The sequence below is a fragment of the Rhinopithecus bieti genome, unplaced genomic scaffold (genome assembly GCF_001698545.2).
Source record: "Rhinopithecus bieti isolate Rb0 unplaced genomic scaffold, ASM169854v2 scaffold_3041, whole genome shotgun sequence".
In the NCBI taxonomy this organism is placed as follows: domain Eukaryota; kingdom Metazoa; phylum Chordata; class Mammalia; order Primates; family Cercopithecidae; genus Rhinopithecus; species Rhinopithecus bieti.
In genome coordinates this window covers 3,306,440-3,327,112 of record NW_016804262.1, presented here as the reverse complement: position 1 = coordinate 3,327,112, position 20,673 = coordinate 3,306,440, and the positions used below count along the sequence as shown (strand labels likewise).

General features: G+C 35.4%; 1 protein-coding gene across 1 annotated transcript in view; it reads right to left on the bottom strand.

Annotated features, from left to right (window-relative positions):
* The window catches only part of PDE1A (phosphodiesterase 1A), a 409,056-nt gene that overhangs the window by 129,968 nt on the left and 258,415 nt on the right, over positions 1–20,673 (bottom strand). The window contains 1 exon segment of the mRNA XM_017867487.1: positions 3,310–3,423. Coding sequence (XP_017722976.1) covers positions 3,310–3,423 — 114 coding nt within the window.

Here is a 20,673-nt window from a genome sequence, read left to right as displayed (position 1 = left end):
TATGTAACTTTTCTGTGATTTAAGTCTTCTCATATACAATCTGATAATAATAGAGTTTCTACCTCATAGGACTTTTATTATGTTTAAATAAAATAGTACATATAAAATGCTTAGAAGATTTTTTGGCACATACTAGGCCCTTAATACATGTTAGCTACAGGATTTACAATTCCAGCTATCACAATGTTTTATATGTTGTCATCTAAATCTTTCAGAGGTCATTAAAAACCATTCTGTTTTATAGGAACACTCTGAGAAGAGCCAGGTATAGAGGAAGGAGTACTAAATAAGAAGTCATGGGTTAGGTTTTAGTCTCAGTTTTGCCAACACTTCCATCCATGACCTGTGTCAAACCATTTTTCTTCTAAGAGCTTTAATTCTCTCATTAGTAAAACGCAGAAAGTAATAATTGTCCTGCCAATCACGTAGGATTGTGATGACACTAATGTGAGATAATGAAACAAAGAGCCCTTTAAAGATGATACAAATATGGGGTATTATCATTAATCCAATTTAAAACTTATGATGCCATGGAAGAATTACAGTAAAATAATAAAAATTTGGAGTAAATATTAGGAATAATGTGGTGTTAAGAGATGGAATGTTTTGTTATAAGAAGGAAAAAAATAAATGAATTTCTACCACGAAGAAGGGCAGCATTGTGCTCAACCTCTTTTCCCCTCAAAAGAGCAATTTTAAAATGAAAAAGAGCTATACTTTAGGTATAACATACATTTAAAATAAGTTAGGGATCATAGGGAACTAAGTTAGCAAATATTCATGGAGTCATACTTTTCAGGGACTGGAAATGCACCAGAAAAATGAATAAATAAATAAAGCATATAATACTCTATCAAATGACAGACAGGTCACTTAGACAAACCAGGTGGTTAGCGTTATGCCATTAGAAGATGAATAATGGAAATCTTCAAATCGTTCTTTGGTTCTTAAGTTTTATAGATAAATAGAAAAGAAAATATCTGTTCAAGGACAGATTGAAGAAATCTTAAACCTGTTAAATTCAGTCATCTGTGAACAATAAGAGCCACATAAAATGAGGGAGCAAGGGAAAACATCAGGTATTTTAAAATTTGCACCTTGGATTCTGTTTACTTAGAATCATGTACATTCATACACATTCAGTGAACATTCACCAAGAAAATAATCCTTCTTTCTTTCTTTTCTTTCTTTCTTTCTTTTCTTTCTTTCCTTTCTTTCTTTCTTTCTTTCTTTCTTTCTTTCTTTCTTTTCTTTTCTTTCTTTTTTCTTTCTTCTTTCCTTCTTTTATTCATGTATTTATTGACATGATCTCACTCTGTCACCCAGACGGGAGTGCAGTGGCACAATCTCAGCTCACTGCAACCTCAGCCTCCCTGGCTCAAGTGATCCTCCCACTTCAGCCTCCCAAATAGCTGGGACTACAGACACACTCCACCATGCCTGGCTAATTTTTGTGTTTTCTTGTAGAGATGAAGTTTTGCTATGTTGCACAGGCTGGTTGTGAACTCCTGGGCTCAAAAGTGATCCTCCCACTTCAGCCTCCCAAAATGCTAGGATTATAGGTGTGAGTCACTGTGCCTGGCCTGTTTTCTTTTCCTCAAATAATTTCTCCAAGCTATGCTTTAGTAGAGGAGTTTCATTCTGTGGACAAAGAAAGAATCGCTTGTGCAACAAAGCTCTCAATATGGCCTCTTCTGCTAGCTATTAGTAAAAATTCTCATTGTTAAGTATTTTAAAAAACAGAATACAATAAAAGGATACTTTTAAGTTTCCTTTTTCAGTGAAAAAAAAAGCAGAATGAAAGAACTGTTTATGTAGTATACTACCTGCCATGAAACGATGAGGGGAAAATACAAAATAAAAATGTGTAATAAATCACTGGAAAGATATATAAGAAGTTTATGAGAAACAGAGTAGACTGTGACCAGGGTAGAGGCAAGAATTTCATCATGTGAATTTTTTACTTATTAAACAATATGTGTGTGTGTGAGAGAGAGAGAGTATCTGCATGCCTGTGAAGTCCAGTACACATAGGTAAATAAAAACTAAGTGTTATTTAGTTGCCCATCCGGTTTAACATTGCTCATGTTCCCCAAGCTTAGGTCTGGCACAGGCACGGACACCTGCAGAGTGGAAGGAGCCTGTTGGGTATCCTCACCTCCATATTCCCACTCACTGCTGCTTCTGGTTGTTCAGCAATGCGGTGCGAGAGGCAGGAAATTATAGGACCAAAGGGTCTGGCCAGACTGGTGGTTTTGCTGCCATCTATGTGACAAATGCCCAAATGCTGCCTATTTTTTTCTCCTGGGGACCATTTGTGGGTCCTTCAGAGACAACTTGCTAACACCAAGAGAGTACTTTGAATATATATTTTCTACTATTTTATCTGAATTTTTATAATTCCTACCCTGGCTCTTATACTATCACTTATTCTTTGTAGCCTCTTTTTCACTATTTGACTTAAGTACTCTTTGGTACTTTAAGAGACTTCTATTCTACCTGCTTTATGGCTGTGAAAAAAATTAGCACCTTTTCCATGTCAAACGCTGGAAATGCATGCCTCTCTCCCCACAGGTTCCCTCTTACCTCTGAATTCACAGGTAGCCCTGATTAGCCTGTCACTTTTATCCCTTTTGAAAGGAGAATTATGAACCAGATATCTTTGAACACCAAGAGACACTGGTCACATCTCCTGGACTTGCCAAATATCCTCCAGCGGGTGAATGGCCTCTTTGAGGGTCACAGCACTAAGCTGGCAACCCTCTTCAAATAAGTCCCCCTTTCCTAATCTCCTTACCACTGCTAATTATGAGGCTAGGTTTGGATGATCAAAAACACACATTTGGGATGCCCCTTAGCAATCCCTGCATAAAGGGCCTGATAGACACATCTCATGACAATGTGTGGGCATGTAACACCCATTTTCCTAAAGGGACTCTGAAATTTGAGATAATAGGGAAAATCCTGACATCAGTGAAAACCAATATAAGCCTACACATAACTCTGACATTTAAAAGTCTGAGCCCAAGGAGAGTGAGGGTGGGGGAAGAGGAGATTTTTTTTTTCACTTTAGTGTTTGACTATTTTATGACATTCAAACATTTGGATTAAAATGTGTATTAATTTTGGAGAATCACAGTCCAGTTAATCAGCTACGTGAAGAAGAACCTTTCAAATTTTAATAAGATTTGATTTTGGTTTCACATGAAGATATGCTAAATTCCTGTTTGAGATAAAGGAGGGTCAAGAAAGAGGAACAAAAAGGGAAGTGAGTCAAAGAAGATAAAAGAGAGGAAGGCTAAAACTTACCTTGTCTCATCGATATAAACTGCTTCCAGTACAGATGCCGCATATTCAATATTCTTCTTTAAGTCAACGATGTTAACGTCACCTCTTTCCAGCTGCTTCACTAAGCATCTTAGTCTATTTCAAAAAAGTAGCCAAAGAGAGAAACAGCAAGAAATTTATGGTAACTATATGGCAAATAATACAGTATTAAGTACACTAAGTTAAGATTTTTAACAAAGTTGTTTCTAGGTCAACAAATAGCAATATTTTCAGAGATTTTTTTGATATAATTAAGACCAGTCTTTATTACTTAAGGAATTATTAAGTATTATATTCAGTTCTCAATAATATTAGGAGTATAGGTAATACTCCTCAGCTCTCAATAATATTAGAAGTACAGCTCTCAATAATATTAGGAGTATAGGCTACTTTAAGTACAATATTTCAGAGATAGTCCTCCTGAAAATTCAAGACAATATAGACATTTTCAGAAAAGTATATTCCTATAATTTATTCTATTACTTTCTGTTTTTTCAGTGTTGGCACTAGGAGAATATTCAAAGGATTCTCTTCTTAATTCACAATTGCAAAAATATGGAACCAACCTAAGTGCCCATTGACCAATGAGTAGATAAAGAAAATGTGGTACATATATACCATGGAATACTACTTAGCCACAAAAAGGAATAAAGTAGTGTCTTTTGCAGCAACTTGGATGGAGCTGGAGGCCATTATTCTAAGTGAGGTAACTCAGGAATGGAAAGCCAAATATCATATGTTCTCACTTGTAAGTGGGAGCTAAACTGTGAGGATGCAAAGGCATCAGAATAATATAATGGACTTTGGGGACTCACAGAGGAAGAGTGGGAGGGGGTGTGGGATAAAATACTATATATTGGGTACAATGTACACTGCTCAGGTGATGGGTGCACAAAATTCCCAGAAATCACCACTAAAGAACTTAATCTGTGTAACCAGAAACCACCTGTACCCCCCAACAAAGCTACTAAATAAAAAATTTAAAAATAAAATTAAAAGACTTCAAAAAATAAACAAAAAAATAAAGAATGCTCTTCTGACTGCTAGATTAGCTATTATTCACTGTATGAAGCAATAAAGACAAAGATGAAAGGCAAAAGTTCTGTAAAAAGTTAATTTGAGACAAGGAAAAAATACATGTATGTATCCTTAGTGTATTTACTGCACTCGTTTTCCACTTGAGGAAAATTTGAAATTATTTTCTCGTGTTTGAGTCCGTAGGATGATGTGTCCCGATGCTCTGAGGAATTTTAAAGTATAGGACTCAGCTAGATTCCTGGGTTACAGAAACCATGAGATAATTCATGTTATTGTGTTAAGCCCCAAGCCTTGGGATGATTGTTATACAGTAATAGGTAGCTGACAAAGTAAGGTGATACAAATTACCTTAACAAGTTTGTAACAGCTTTGGCAACTTCTATGCATTAAATTGTAAGCTGTATGTTTCTGAAGATACTGCTCTTTACCAAGTACAAAAGGAACATATTCCTTACTTGCTCCATATTATAGATAAGCAACATGAAGACTACTTGTCTATTTTCCTAAGTCATCAGACAGAATTTAATTCCATTCTATTCAGAGGTATTGCAAAATAGAGAGTAGAGTGCGGCTACTTTTAGGCACTCCCTTAGAGACAATTTAGCAGATTTCCTAGCAATTTATTTTGGATAATTTTCAATACCAAGGGTGAAGATACAAAAGCAAGTTAAGAATTTCAGCAAAGGTATCTGACATTTTTCCACCCAAAAGAAATAGTTCATTTCTCTATGGGAAAAAAAGACACACCTAGATGAAAACTTCTTATTCAGGAAGCTGTAAACAATTACTTTTTTTGTGCCATTTACTTTTGCATGATAAAATATCAGCAGGCAATAACATTGAAAAATAAATTGTATGTATCAATAAATATGTCCTATTAATGCAGAATAAGCAAAACAAAGCACAACAAAAATACAAGCAAAACAGTTTCCTTAGGAAGGAAAAACGAAGCCTGGCTTTGAGGCTTGTCTGAAACACCGAATGTGATGATAATGGATCAAGATGCAGAGGGTTTTGGGATTTTTGTAATGCTTATGACCCAGGAACATTATTCTTCGTCACACTGTCCTTTATTTATGAAAGGTTTTGTTTTGTTTTCCATAGTCCTGCAATGGCTTAGAAATATACTATCAAATGTCTTTCTTGTGAAAATTACTTGAGTTCAGCTTGGTTGTACAATGTGGTTTAAAAACAATAAGTACTTCAAAGGGTTGCCTTTCCTTTTCCTTGAAAACTGTATTCTATTTTATTTGTTGGCGATTTTCCCACTAAAAACACTACATTTTCTAATCTCTCTTGAAGAGTATGGTCACATTACTAAATTCTTGTCAGAGCTGTGCATAGAGGCTGTTGGTGAGACTCTCAGAACAGTTCTTTGGAGAGAGCTAACTGCACTGGAAGGAGTTCTCTTGCATCTCCTGCCTGTTCCTTATGGCCTGGAATGCAGCAGAACTGTCTAAAGGCCAGCAGCCATCTGGGATCATAAATGACCTGGCAAAAGAAAGCCGCACACTAAGAATGGTAGAAAAGAAAAATGGAAGTGGCCTGGATATCGTGCTATTCAGGTCCACCTGAATGAAATCGTCCATCTCTGGACTTGTTTTTGATGCAAGAACAACAAAAATTGCATTTAAGCCACAATTATTTTGTGGTTTCTTTTAAATGCGGATGAACCCAAAACACACTGATAAATGAATAGAGAATGAAGCAAAACAAGGTAGTCAAGAATGGATAAATCTTTATTATCAAACGAGACGATGAGTACCCTGGGAGACCATCAACAAGTGCATTTCCTAACTCACAACAGCCTGTGGTTGTTCCTAGGGGAATCATCCCATCTGCAACTATAACTGATAAGACTTGTGATAATCAAGAGGCTCTAATACTTGCACAATGAACATGCCCTTTCACACAGAGATCTCAATGTGGTTTAAAAACAAAACATTATGAATTATGTCTTGATAATTCACAATTAGATATATAAACCTATAACTGGATATAAAACTTCCACTGGGGAAAAATACTTCAGCAAGGTTTTACCACCCAACTAGAAAATGTAATTACATATAGTTATAACTCAGTAAACTCATATATCTCCTCATAGACACAAACACACACACATACACACACACACACACACACCTATATTCACTATGCCAACCCCAAAGGACTAGATAGAAATGTATATTGGGGGGTTACTAGGACTTGTTTTTTCTTTGCTTGTTGCACTAAATTTTCATTAATGAGTGCACATTTCTATTTACATAAAAAGGAAAACCTTTTATTGTAAAAATATTATTTACAACTAGAACACCAGCTTAATGGAATTATTTATATCACTACTATCCTAATTGTAATCATTTATATCATTACTATCCTAATTGCAAATATGCTTTTGTAATCAAATTATATATACAATAATCCTCAACAATATTATTTCAGCTATTATTTTACTTTCTTCCTAGTTAATACAAGGTCAAACATCTTAATGAATAATTTTCAAATGACCATATGTTCAGTATTGGTGGATTCCAAAGTGTTAAGGCTTTATTGTATATATCTGTACAATTTTTTTTATTTTAAAGAAGACAATCGCATCCTATTTGCCTAATTCTTAAGCCATCCAATAGGCAAATTCTCAGAGTTGAAAATAAACAAGTTCCCTTAATTTAGCATAAAATAAACAAGTTCCCTTAATTTAGCAAAAACTCTTTTTAATAATGATTTTGCTTCTTTCAACAATCAGTGTGGGCAAGCTGAGTAGAAAACAATGTTCTTAATTTCTGGCATAGATAAGTTGTTCTGGTTCCCAAAGCTTAGGGTGAAGGCATGTTATTGATGTTCTGATCTGAGCAGTTTCTGACCCAGAAAATCGTGGATGAGGACTCTACCGGCTACCGTGTTTGGTAGCAAAACAAGTAAACTGCTGTTATATCAACCAGTATAGACAACGTTGCTAAAATGGTGTTAAAAACCCAGTGCAGTTAGATACATAATTTGGGTATCTATTACTGCACCTGGAGCTGTGTAAAAGAATATATATTTATATATAGATATTAGTACATATATAAGTATATATGTATATGTAAGTGTGTATATATAAGGATACACATAAAACCACACTGATATATATCTGATATATATGTGTATGCATATATAATGTGTGGATACCTGTGTGTGTACCACAATACCTTCTTCAAGGTATTTGCAATCTCTGAGGGTTGTATGACATGCAAACAATGTGTTCAAATGTCAAACTGCAGGTATTGCCCATTGCTGCTTTTATGCACACCCTAATTCCTAAGCAAACTGGTGTAGTCACTGTTCCTCAAAAACCCTTACATCATCTTAGATTCAAGTGTTTCTCTCTTGCTGAAATCTCTTTCTCCATGTTCCTACCATCTGTTACTGTCTAAATCATGTTTGGTTACCAGGCATATCTGAGATGCTACCTATCTCATAAGTCCTTTGAAGATGCCTGTTCATTGTGATTCCTCCCTACATAGAAACTAAACCACATTTTATTTGTTTCTCATTGATGACATTTGCATTTCTCTGACTTTCATTATAATTTCAGTTTTTTATGTGGTATTTCCCCAATTGGTCTTTCATCAGATAAAAAATTTTCAGGCATGCAAACAAGCAGGAAAATTCACCCATGATGAGGATAAAAATAAATGAGTTAAAATTAACCCAATATGACAGAGATGATAAAATTAGTAGACAAAATATTAACTGTTATTATAAAACAAAATAATATAAACAACATTATGCCAATAAATTCAATAACTTAGATAAAATGAATTATTTTCTTAAAAAACACAAACTACCAGATATCAAGAAGAAACAAATAAATGAAATTTGTAACTAAAAACCCTTCACATAAGAAAACTCCTGGCCCAGAAGATTTCTCTGGTAAATTTTGGGACACCAAAGCGGGCGGATCACCTGAGGTTGGGAGTTTGAGACCAGCCTGGCCAACATGGAGAAACTCCATCTCTACTAAAAATACAAAATTAGCCAGGCTTGGTGGTGCATGCCTGTAATCCCAGCTACTCAGGAGGCTGAGGCAGGACAATCACTTTAATCCAGGAGGCAGAGGTTGCCGTGAGCCAAGATCGCCACCATTGTACTCCAGCCTGGGCAACAAAGTGAAAAATCCATCTCAAAATAATAATAATAATAATAATAATAATGATATAATAACATTCTATACATATTTTCCAGAACATTGATCAACTGTAAATACTTCCCAACTCATTCTAGGTGACCAAATTATTTTTATAACAAAACTAGATGCAATCATTGAGGAGGAGGAGAATTCTATTTATGTAAAATTTTAGAAAATGCAAACAGTCCTAATAGTGACAGAAAGCACTATATCTGTTTGTTGTTTAGGAATGAAGAAAGTGAGAATCAGGGAGGAAGAGGTTCAAGGAAACTTTTAAGAGTAATGGATAATGTTAATTTTCTTGTTATGGTGATGGTTTCACAAGTGTATACCTGTGCCTGCACTTCAAGGTATTTGCAAGTCACAAGCTAAAAGATATAATCAGTAATTTAAGAAAGAAAAAGGCTATGGGCTAAATAGATGCTATTGATATATATCTTAATTTTTCATCAATTTTATTAAAATATTTCCAATTCTAAGTTACATTATCAAAGACATGAAAAAAAATCCAAAGCATCATTAAGTTCCTAATGATCTTTTGCCAAAGAGAGTAACACAAATCTCTGATAATTCATAAGACTTTAAAAATCAGCCTGAAAAAATGTGCTGAGAACACTTTGATATTCTTAGTTTTTAAAGGGACTTCCTTATCTTCTAATGATCAGGACACTTAAAAGAAGACAAACAAAATAGCAATACCATCTTTGAAAGCAATTTATTGGTTCTGTGATTAAATCAAGCAATTGCAGAAGACAAATAACTTCTACTTCTGAACAAAGAGTACTGAGTTGTAGAAAATTGAGTATTTTTATTCAAATATAGAACTGCTGCATTCCAAATGAAAAGTTACTCAATGTTAAATGATGCAGTTTTTATAACCAAGTACTCTGAATACTTTCTAAGCTATCGTTACATAACGGAATCTTGCAAAATGACCACCTACATAACTAACAATGTTCTCATATGGAGAAATCCTGCGTGTCTATGCATGCCTTTTTAAATTTTAGGATACAAAATGCACAGGATATCCCTCATGTGACACAGCATGAATAACAAATAATAAAATAAATAAAAATTTATTAAAATAATTTATAATTATTACATTACTATAAATCGTTCCCATTTGTGATCTGATTGAAATACAAGAGTGAAAAGGATATGGTCCATACAGATAATCCATAACTAAGATCAGAAGAGGTTAAAGTTTAAAAGAATTATATACCTATATATATATATAATATGAACATTAAATCTGGCCATAAGCAGAAGTGCATGAAATCGCATAATAAGAAACTGTCAGAACAAGAAGCGTACTGTGTCATTTTCAGTAAGTCCTGCTTGACTCTAAAACAATAAAAAATTGATAATAAAATCTGTTAAATCATGTAAGTCTTATTATTCTGCAAGTCCGATGCTCAGGAAATTAAACCCTAAACTTAGTCTAAAATGCAGAGTTTTATGGACGTAAGACTTTTCCAGGTATTTTTTTCATATAGGCAAATAGAAATGTAAAGCTCCATGATAGCCTTTAATTTTATAGGGTAAATAATTCCCCAAACATTTCTAATAATGAGCAAATAAAACAAATGAGACCATGCCATAAAAGTACAGCATGAGGACTACAGTTAATAATATTGGCACTGTATTACTGGAAATTTGCTCAGAGAGTAACTTGTAGGTACTTTTACCTCCAATAAAAAAAGCTACTTAGGTGAAGTGATGGATAGTTAATTTGCGAGTGTACTAATCATTTCACTGTATATGTATATAAATATCATACTTAAATATATCAAGAAAAAACAGTATGGCAAACAGTATTACTCTTAAAATGTGTCTACATCTACATGTAAGGAGCAAATAATCCCATGAGGCAGAGAATATGTGCTTGAAAAAACTCTTAAGTTACGAAAAGGGAATTTATAACTATTCTCTCCCTTACCCAAAAAACAAAGTCACAATTTAGGTAAAACTATTTCTTTACTTAAGAGGTATTAACCTTTTCTACAAAATGGACATTATGTAATTCAGTTTGTTGAAGAGTTCCTCATCAACAAATATGTACAGTCCAGAGATGTAAATATTCAAAGAGTTAGAAGATCTTAGTTTAGATCAATTGTTTTCTCTTGAAGATGAAAAACAGTAATATCATATTGAAATCTAAACAAGGAAACCAATCAAGTGTTTTCTGGTCAGTGTTACCCGTCTGAAATAACTTTAGTCATATTATATTATGTTAACTGTCGTATAATTTTTAATATTGTTTGAAAAGAAATAGACAAAAGAGTATTTATGGTTGCATTAAATCCTGATAGATTAAAAAATTTCTTTACTGGCGCTCACCACTGAACATTAATGACTTAATAAATTGAAAATAGAGATTGAAAAGAACGCATTAAAGAAACAAACAAAACCTTTGAGAAAAGAGATTGATCCATGATGCAAAAACATGGAACTTTTTAAATGGAGACAAATGGGTGATGAAAGGGCTTTTGGAATTAACAGTACGAATTTAACGTGAATGCAGAAAGCCTTTGACAAAATTCAAACAGCCCTTCATGCTAAAAACTCTCAATAAATTTTTGGTATTGATGAATGTATCTCAAAATAATAAGAGCTATTTATGAACAAACGCACAGCCCAATATCATACTGAATGGGCAAAACTGGAAGCATTCCTTTGAAACTGGCACAATGACAGGGATGCCCTCTCTCACCACTCCTATTCAACATAGTGTTGGAACTCTGGCTAGGGCCATCAGGCAAGAGATAAGAATCAGGGTATTCAATTAGGAAAAAAGAAGTCAAATTGGTCCCTGTTTGCAGATGACATGAATGGTATATTTAGAAACCCTATTTTCCTCAGCCAAAAAATTCCTTAAGCTGATAAGCAACTTCAGCAAAGTCTCAGGATACAAAATCAATGTGCAAAAACACAAGCATCATTCTTATACACCAGTAACAGACAAACAAGAGCCAAACAGGAATGAACTCCCATTCACAATAGCTTCAAAGAGAATAAAATACCTAGGATCCAACTTACAAGGACCTCTTCAAGGAGACTACAAACCACTGCTCAGTGAAATAAAAAGGACACAAACAAATGGAAGACATACCATTGCTCCATGGATAGGAGATCAATATTGTGAAAATGCCATACTGCCCAAGGTTATTTATAGATTCAATGCCATCCCCATCAGCTACCAATGACTTTCTTCACAGAGTTGGAAAAAACTCTTTAAAAGTTTATATGGAACCAAAAAAGACCCCGCATTGTCAAGACAATCCTAAGCCCACAGAACAAAGCTGGAGGCATCATGCTACCTGAATTCAAACTATACTACAAGGCTACAGTAACCAAAACAGCATGGTACTGGTACCAAAACAGAGATATAGACCAATGGAACAAAATAGAGCCTTCGGAAATAATACCAGCACATCTTACAGCCATCTGATCTTGACAAACCTGAGGATAAAACAAGAAAATGGGGAAGGATTCCCATTTAATAAATGGTGCGGGAAAATTGGCTAGCCATATGTAGAAAGTGAAACTGGATCCTTTACTTACCCTTAAATGAAAATTAATTCAAGATGGATTAGAGATTTAAATGTTAGACCTAAAACCATAAAAACCCTAGAAGAAAACCTAGGTAGTACCATTCAGGACAATAGGCATGGGCAAGGACTTCATGTCCTAAACCACCAAAAGCCAACGGCAGCAAAAGCAAAATTGACATAGTGGGATCTAATTAAACCTAAAGAGCTCTGCACCAGCAAAACAACTACAATCAGAGTGAAACAGGCAACTTACAGAATGGGAGAAAAATTTTTTGACAATCTACTCATCTGACAAAGGGCTAATTCCAGAACCTATAAGGAACTCAATCAAATTTACAAGAAAAAAACAAACAACCCCATCAAAAAGTGAGCAAAGGATATGACAGAACTTCTCCAAAAGAAGACATTCATACACCACAGACCACATGAAAAATGCTCATCATCACTGGCCATCAGAGAAATGCAAACAAAACCACAATGAGATACCATCTCACACCAGTTAGAATGGGCATCATTAAAAAATCGGAAACAACAGGTGCTGGAGAAGGATGTGGAGAAATAGAACACTTTTACACTGTTGGTGAGACTGTAAATTAGTTCAACCCATTATGGAAAACAGTGTGGCGATTCCTCAAGGATCTAGAATATAGAAATACCATTTGACCCAGCCATCTCATTACTGGGGATATACCCAAAGGATTATAAGCATACTGCTATAAAGACCATCCACACGTATGTTTATTAAGCATATTCACAATAGCAAAGACTTGGAATCAACCCAAATGTCCATCAGTGACAGATTGGATTAAGAAAATGTGGCAACATATACACCATGAGAGTACTATGCAGCCTATAAAAAAGATAAGTTCATGTCCTTTGTAGGGGACTGGATGGTAGAATGGAAACCATCATTCTCAGCACTATCGCAAGAACAGAAAACCAAATACCACATGTTCTCACTCATAGGTGGGAATTTGAACCAATGAGAGATCACTTGGACGCAGGAAGGGGAACATCACACACCAGGTCCTATGGTGGGGAGGGAGGAGGGATAGCATTAGGAGATATACCTAATGTAGATGATGAGTTAATGGGTGCAGCACACCAACATGGCACATGTATACATATGTAAAAAACCTGCACGTTGTGCACATGTACCCTAGAACTTAAAGTATAATAATGAAAAAAAAAAAAGAATTTACGTGAAAATGTCAACAGAAGGGGTAGAGGGAAAAGTCTAATTTCTATCCCAGGAAGTGGACAAAAAGACAGCAAGATGGATACTAGAATAATAAAGAAAAAAATTAGAGAGCCTGTTTGGGAGATCTAATATCCAGCTAATTGGGGTTCTACACATAAGGAATACAGAAGAGAATTAGAAAAAATTATCGAAGAGTCATTTTCCCAGAACTTAGACTCTCCATGCTGAAAGGACCTACCAAGGCTAGCTTCATGGGCATGAACCTGTGCAGTCACTCAGGGCCTTGCACTTGGGAAGGCCCCACACTTTTCTTAGTGCTCTGCTGTCGCTATCTTGAAATTCTTGATAATTTTGAGCAAGAAAGTGCATATTTTCATTTTTCATTTTTCACTGGGTCCTGAATGTTATGCAGATGGTCCTGGGTCTGACCTAGAATTCTATACTCAGCCAAACTGTCAGTCTAGTTTGAGGAAAGAATAAAGGCATTTTCAAATATTCAACAACTTCAAAAATTTGAATTTTCATGCACTCTTTTTCAAGAAGCCACTGGGGAGATGCATTTGACCAGTACACGAACACAACAGAAAATCTAAGACAGATAAGTTGGGAAGGGAAGTCCTACAATAAGAGGTATGTGTCCATCCTAGAAACTAACTAGTCCAAACTGAAGTATGAGTACAGAGGAAAGGAAGTGTGATAGAAACCTGTAAAGGAAAAAATTGAATTAATGACCAATGGAACTGATAGAATGTTTGGAAATTCATTTTGACAGATCAAACATTTATAAAATTGTAAAATATATGTATGAAAAGATACAATAATTATGAATCTAGGAGTAAGAAAGAAGTTGTATGAGATAGGAAACAGTCACAGTTCACTATCTGATTGACAGATGAATAATATATACAAAGTCATATTACCATAAACACTAGTAACTTTAAAACAAAATAAGAATCAATATCTCTTTTGAGAAGATTAGAGTAAGTAAGTTGATGAAGTTAATGTACAAGAGTTATTTCCTCTATTATCATTGTGGATGTCCATAAAGTCAGAAATTGATAAATCAAGAAAGACTACAGCATTTTATTTGGAAATATAAATCTTCCTCCAAAAGAAGGAAGGACTAAAAGAGCTAAAACATTGTGATTATTTACTTCTGGGGAATTGACTAATACCTTTTGATAATAATAAAAAGAATTTTAATGATGTAGTGCCTTACTTAAGTAAAATGTCCAAGTCACAAGGAAAGTGACTTAACTTAGAAGTCAGGTCCTTTACTTGGTAGTTTTGGAATCACTGACCATGACAAATTTAAAAGACTGAAAAACAAGATGTCAAAATACATCTTGAATTTAAAAGATTTTGAAAGAGTATGAAGCATTCAAAGTTGATACTGATGTTGAGATACAGTTCTAGGCTCTTTTAGGCATATGGTAAAGCCAAGGGTAAAAACAAATAGATTTAACATTATATATATATATATATATAGTCACATTATATATATATTGTCACATATATCATGCTTATGTACTTAACTAACTGAAAATAGGCACATATTTCAGGTTTGAGGTAGATAAACAGAAGAAAATACATATTAAGTGAAAAGAGAAAGAGAAATATGATGAAAGAATGATGGATGAATTTATCTTTTATTTTTTCTTTTTGCAAAATCAGAGGAAAGAAAAAAGTGTGTTAAGTACTTTTACAAAAATCAAATTAAATTGTGGCTTAGAAAGAATGAAAGTGAGTAGATAAAAGGTTGGCTGGGCAAAGAACTCTGAGATTTGGGTGCCCCTGAAGCACTAAGGGGGTGAAAACCAGTAAAATCTATTACTATATTGGCTGAGCAAAGCAATCTCAGCACCAGTTCCACCAAAAATAACAGAGGAATGGTTTAAAGTAGTATATTAGACCAATTAGGCTGCTATAACAAAATACCATATACTGGGTGGCTTATAAACAAGAGAAATTTCTTTCTCACAGTCCTGGAGGCCAGAAATTCATGACCTAGATGTTGGCAGATTAATATCTGGTGAAGGCCTTCTTCCCAGTTCATAGATGGCTGTCTTCTCACCGTAACTTCACATGGTAGAAGGAGCAAACCAGCTCTCTGGGGCCTCTTTTATGAAGACACTAATCCCATTCACGAGAGCTCTGTCCTCATGATCTCATCATCTCCCAAAGGCCCAACCTCCTACTATCACCTTGGAAGGGTTAGAATTTGAACCTATAAATTTTGGGATGACACAAATATATCAAATGGCTTGGGATATTTATTCTTAATTAATGCAGTACCATGTACCAACACACTTCAAAAGTGCACTAGCAGAGAAGAAAACTTTTAAAATAGATTTTACACAAACATGCATACGGAAAAAAACACAGAAAGAAAAGTCAACATGATATTTTCCAATTACAATAGATCACACAACATAAAATATCTAAAACAGAAATATTTCCATGGCAGATACTATCAGAGAGCAGAGAAGTCCTTCTGTTACTCTTGATACTCAGTGATAGAAAAATTGGGTCATTTAAAGAAGAGTCTCTTGAAAGACCAATTTTTTTGGAGATGCAATTTGTGGCATAAAAAGCAATCAAATCAAGGTCAAAAGAATTGCTTGAGAAGATAATTTTATTGTGAAGGTTTTATATGTATTATAAAATATTTTAGACTCTAATTTGATTGATTCTCTCTCTCTCTTTCCCTCCCTGCCTTCTTTTGTGTATGTATTAATACCTACGTTTCAAGACAGAACTAAAATTGAATGACAAAAACTCATGTTTGATTTTACAGAATTTCCCTTGCTTCTGTAGAAATATAGCTTTTGTAGCCATAATCTCTCAGAATCACTGTAAATAATTCTTTCTTTATATCTTTGAAGCATTATATTGACATTGACAGAAGTAGTTTTGAGAACGCATTATCACTGGTATAAACTTCTGAGTTGCTTAGCAAGGCTTAACAATAAGAATAAAAAATAAAACACTACTAAATAAAGTAGTTAAAGTCTAACTAGGAAAACAACTCTGAACATTTAAAACTTAGTTTAATTCTTGGAATTGATTATTTGGATGATGGGAGATGAGAAAACAACCAGGGAATAGTGAGAATCCCCCAAATAAGCAACTGCAGGAAGCTTTTGGAGGGTCAAAAGAGCGAGACAGTATCACCAGACCCCAGTGGCTTTGGGAGTTTCTGCAGAAAAGAGAAACACCAGTGGGGACTGCCCACAGCCATCTTGAACCACAGAGGAGACACAACTAATATAAGAGAGGCTTTCTCAAGGCAGACAGAGAGGTAGAGGAATACCCTGGCTTTTACCTTCCTCCTCACCTATCCTGACTTTATATGCCATTGGCCAGATCCAAGCACAAGCCAGCTGACAGGAATCTGGAAAATTCAGCTATGATTATACAGAGCACTTCAGGGCAGGGATAAGGCAAGGAATAGATCACAGACTAGCAGACCCAGAACCACAATATACAGTACCCAGAAGGTGTCAGAAAGTTTCTCTTGAGATTTGCAAATAAGGCAGAAAGGTAGGCGGCATGTTGTTTCTGTCACATAAAGGCAAAGCCAACCAAAAGGTATCCAGAATAAGGCATTTAGTTCATTTTACTGTTTGATGTTGATTAAAGGGCCAAGGTTTAGCAGGACTGCTTTGTTAACTTGCAGATTTTTGTCTGGTGTGAATAAAAATTTTTATTTGGCAGTATAGACACCCTGTAAATTCATAATCTCATTAGACATCAACTAGATTTTCTTCTAACCCAATCATTTTATTGAAACATTGCTTATGTATATCTAACTTTCTAAATGCTCTTTCAACCAATCATAACTTCTTACTGATTCCCTCATTATTAATGATTTAAATAGAAACATTGGCATATGTTCAATTTATATTTGCATGAGAGTCATACTTTTACCTTTGGAAAATTATATATTAACAAGGCATTACAAATTTTGATACAATTAATTTCAATGCCTTCAACATATAGGATAATAAATAATGCTACTAACTCCTAGAGAGGAAGGAGGAATCTAAGAGATATAAAATTAATGACCAGAAAAAACATTTTCTTCCTCTCTCCTTCCTTCCTTCCTTTCTCCCATCCTTCCTTCCTGTTTCCATTTTCTCACTTTTCTCTGTTTCTTTGTTTCTGTTTTTTTTTTCAAGACAACTAATAAAGACATGGCTCTCATGAGTTCCTAGAATGTAGACAAAAAATTAACAAAAATTGGTCTTAGAAGCTATGCTCCAAATAGCAACTGTTGCAGGAAGTCAGGGACTCCAAATGGAGGAACTGGCTGGAGCTGCAGCAGAGGAACATAAATTGTGAAGATTTCATTTTAATATGGACATGTATCAGTTTCCCAAATTAATACTTTTATAATTTCTTACACCTGTCTTTATTTCAGTCTCTGAACATAAATTGTGATGATTTCATGGACATTTATGAGTTCCCAAATAATACTCTTATAATTTCTTACACTTGTCTTACTTTAATCTCTTAATCCTGTTATCTTTGTAAGCTGAGGATGTACGTCACCTCAGGACCACTATTGTACAAATTGATTGTAAAACATGTGTGTTTGAACAATATGAAATCAGTGCACCTTGAAAAAGAACAGAATAACAGCGATTTTAAGGAACAAGGGAAGACAACCATAAGGTCTAACTGCCTGTGGGGTTGGGCAGAATAGAGCTATATTTTTCTTCTTCCAGAGAGCCTATAAATGGACGTGCAAGTAGGGAAGATATCACTGAATTCTTTTCCTAGCAAGGAATATTAATCATTAAGACCCTGGAAAAGGAATGCATTTCTGGGGAGAGGTCTATAAACAGCCACTGTGGGAGTGTCTGTCTTATGCGGTTGAGATAAGGACTGAAATATGTCCTGGTCTCTGGCAGTACCCTCAGGCTTATTAGGGTGGGAAAAAATCCCACCCTGGTAAATTTGAGGTCACATCAGTTCTCTTCTCTTGAACCCTGTTTTCTGTTATTTAAGATGTTTATCAAGACAATACAGGCACAGCTGAACATAGACCCTTATGAGTAATTCTAATTTTGCCCTTTGCCTTGTGATCTTTGCTTTTGTCCTTGCCCTGTTTCCTCAGAAGCATGGGGTCTTTGTTCTCCTTTTTTGCCCTCTGAAGCATGTGATCTTTGTGACCTACTCCCTGTTTGTACACCCCTTCCCCTTTTGAAATAGTTAACAAAACTTGCTGTTTTTTTGGGTCAGGTGGGCATCACAGTCCTACTGATATGTGACGTCACTCCTGGAGGACCAGCTGTAAAATTCCTCTCTTTGTACTCTTCCTCTTTATTTCTCAGACCAGCCGACACTTAGGAAAAATAGAAAGAACCTATGTTGAAATATTGGGGGCGGGTTCCCCCGATAAGTAACTCATTTGGGAATGCCATCATCCATTTGAATTTTTGATTTTTAAAAACAAAGATCAAGTGCTGAGCATTTCCCAGGAGACCACCATAGTCTCACTGCATAGGCATGACAGAATTCTTCACCTAGTTGGGCTTCTCTTGTAAGTTCATATCTGCCCCTACATGAGGCAAACAAAGCAAGTAACTCAGCAAGACGAATTTCTGATCGTAGACATAAAATAATGTACTAAATAACAACAACAACAAAATTGTCCTAGGTTGTCTTCAAGGAATTCTTAGTGGTCTAGATCCTTGCTAGAGAGCTACTGGGTGCAAGAGAGACACCTGATTTTTTGTTTGTTTGTTTGTTTTTGAGACAGAGTCTTGCTCTGTCGCCCGGGCTGGAGTGCAGTTGCCGGATCTCAGCTCACTGCAAGCTCCACCTCCCGGGTTTACGCCATTCTCCTGCCTCAGCCTCCGGAGTAGCTGGGACTACAGGTGCCCGCCACCTCGCCCGGCTAGTTTTTTTTTTTATTTTTTTATTTTTTTTATATTTTTTTAGTAGAGACGGGGTTTCACAGTGTTAGCCAGGATGGTCTCGATCTCCTGACCTCGTGATCCGCCCGTCTCGGCCTCCCAAAGTGCTGGGATTACAGGCTTGAGCCACCGCGCCTGGCACCTGATTTTTAAGTGAAGTTTTTCTCATTCAACTGAGGTAAGCACAGTTTCAGCTATATTGAGGTGCACTGAGTTTCAGCAGGTGTTTCATATGGAATTAAACTGACCTGTGGAGAAAACAATGTGGTACGTAACACTGTCAGAAAGCTCCTCACCTAGAATGGCTCACAATGTCAATTGGTCTTATCCTACTCTACTGTGTCCCTACCATGATGAGGTTACACTGAATAGCTGTCAAGTACCATCCTCCATTACAGTGTATTCAATGTCAATCAATTCACAGTACCAGACAGATATATTTACCATATGCAGTCTGGCCAAGAGATCTTGATGACTTCTTCTTGGAAGATCAAAATTTCTTCAGAAAACATATTTAATATAGTGATTAAACAGAACAATTTCTTAGTAAGTCTTGAATTCTCAACCCTTTCCTGTGTCCCTGCAAAAATTCCAACTCACATCAAGACAAGGACTGGTCTGAAAATGGGCACATTTTCACACTTAAGGATCACATTTAAGGATGTGATTTAACAAGCTTACACGATTGAGTTGAGTCTTACAATTTCAAAGTCTCCAGTGGATGAAACACACAAAAAAGTGGATATAACACAAACAATCATCAATCTGCAGGAGAAGATGAGCTGCAGCATAAACTTTTGACATTATTTTTGCAGGTATTTAAACATAAACAATGGAAGACTTCAATTCTATGTTTTGGTAGACTAAGATACAGAGAAAGTTTAGCATTAAAATAGAGTCTACAAAGACGTATCATCAGTAAAATTTACATTTCTATCATATGAGAGGTTTATAAGTCATTTTGATTGTTTAGCAGTTCATTCATAGTTTTGATCTACTGTATAGTGATAAATATATTGTTAATATATTATGGACTAGACTTCAAAATTATATAGATACTTATCAACACTAAAAATCTCACTGAAACAGTAATTCACGTTGGTCCAAATGTAAGAGGGGCCTCAGAGGTGAATACCTGTTTGACATTCCAGAAAGAGCCTTCACCCTAGTAAGTTCAACCCTGTTCTCTAGAGTAACTCAGCAATGATTAATTTGGAGGGGAAGAATAATCTGGTAGAATTGACTGAAACAAGAACATGTGAAGTTCTTTTTAAAATTTTTAACTTTTTAAAGTAAGCCAAACATAGTTTATACAGATTTGTACAGAGTATTAGGAACAGAAATATTAATGTAAAACATTAAAGTTTAAATTCCAAGGTTTGGCCGGGTGCGATGGCTCAAGCCTGTAATCCCAGCACTTTGGGAAGCCGAGACGGGCGGATCACGAGGTCAGGAGAT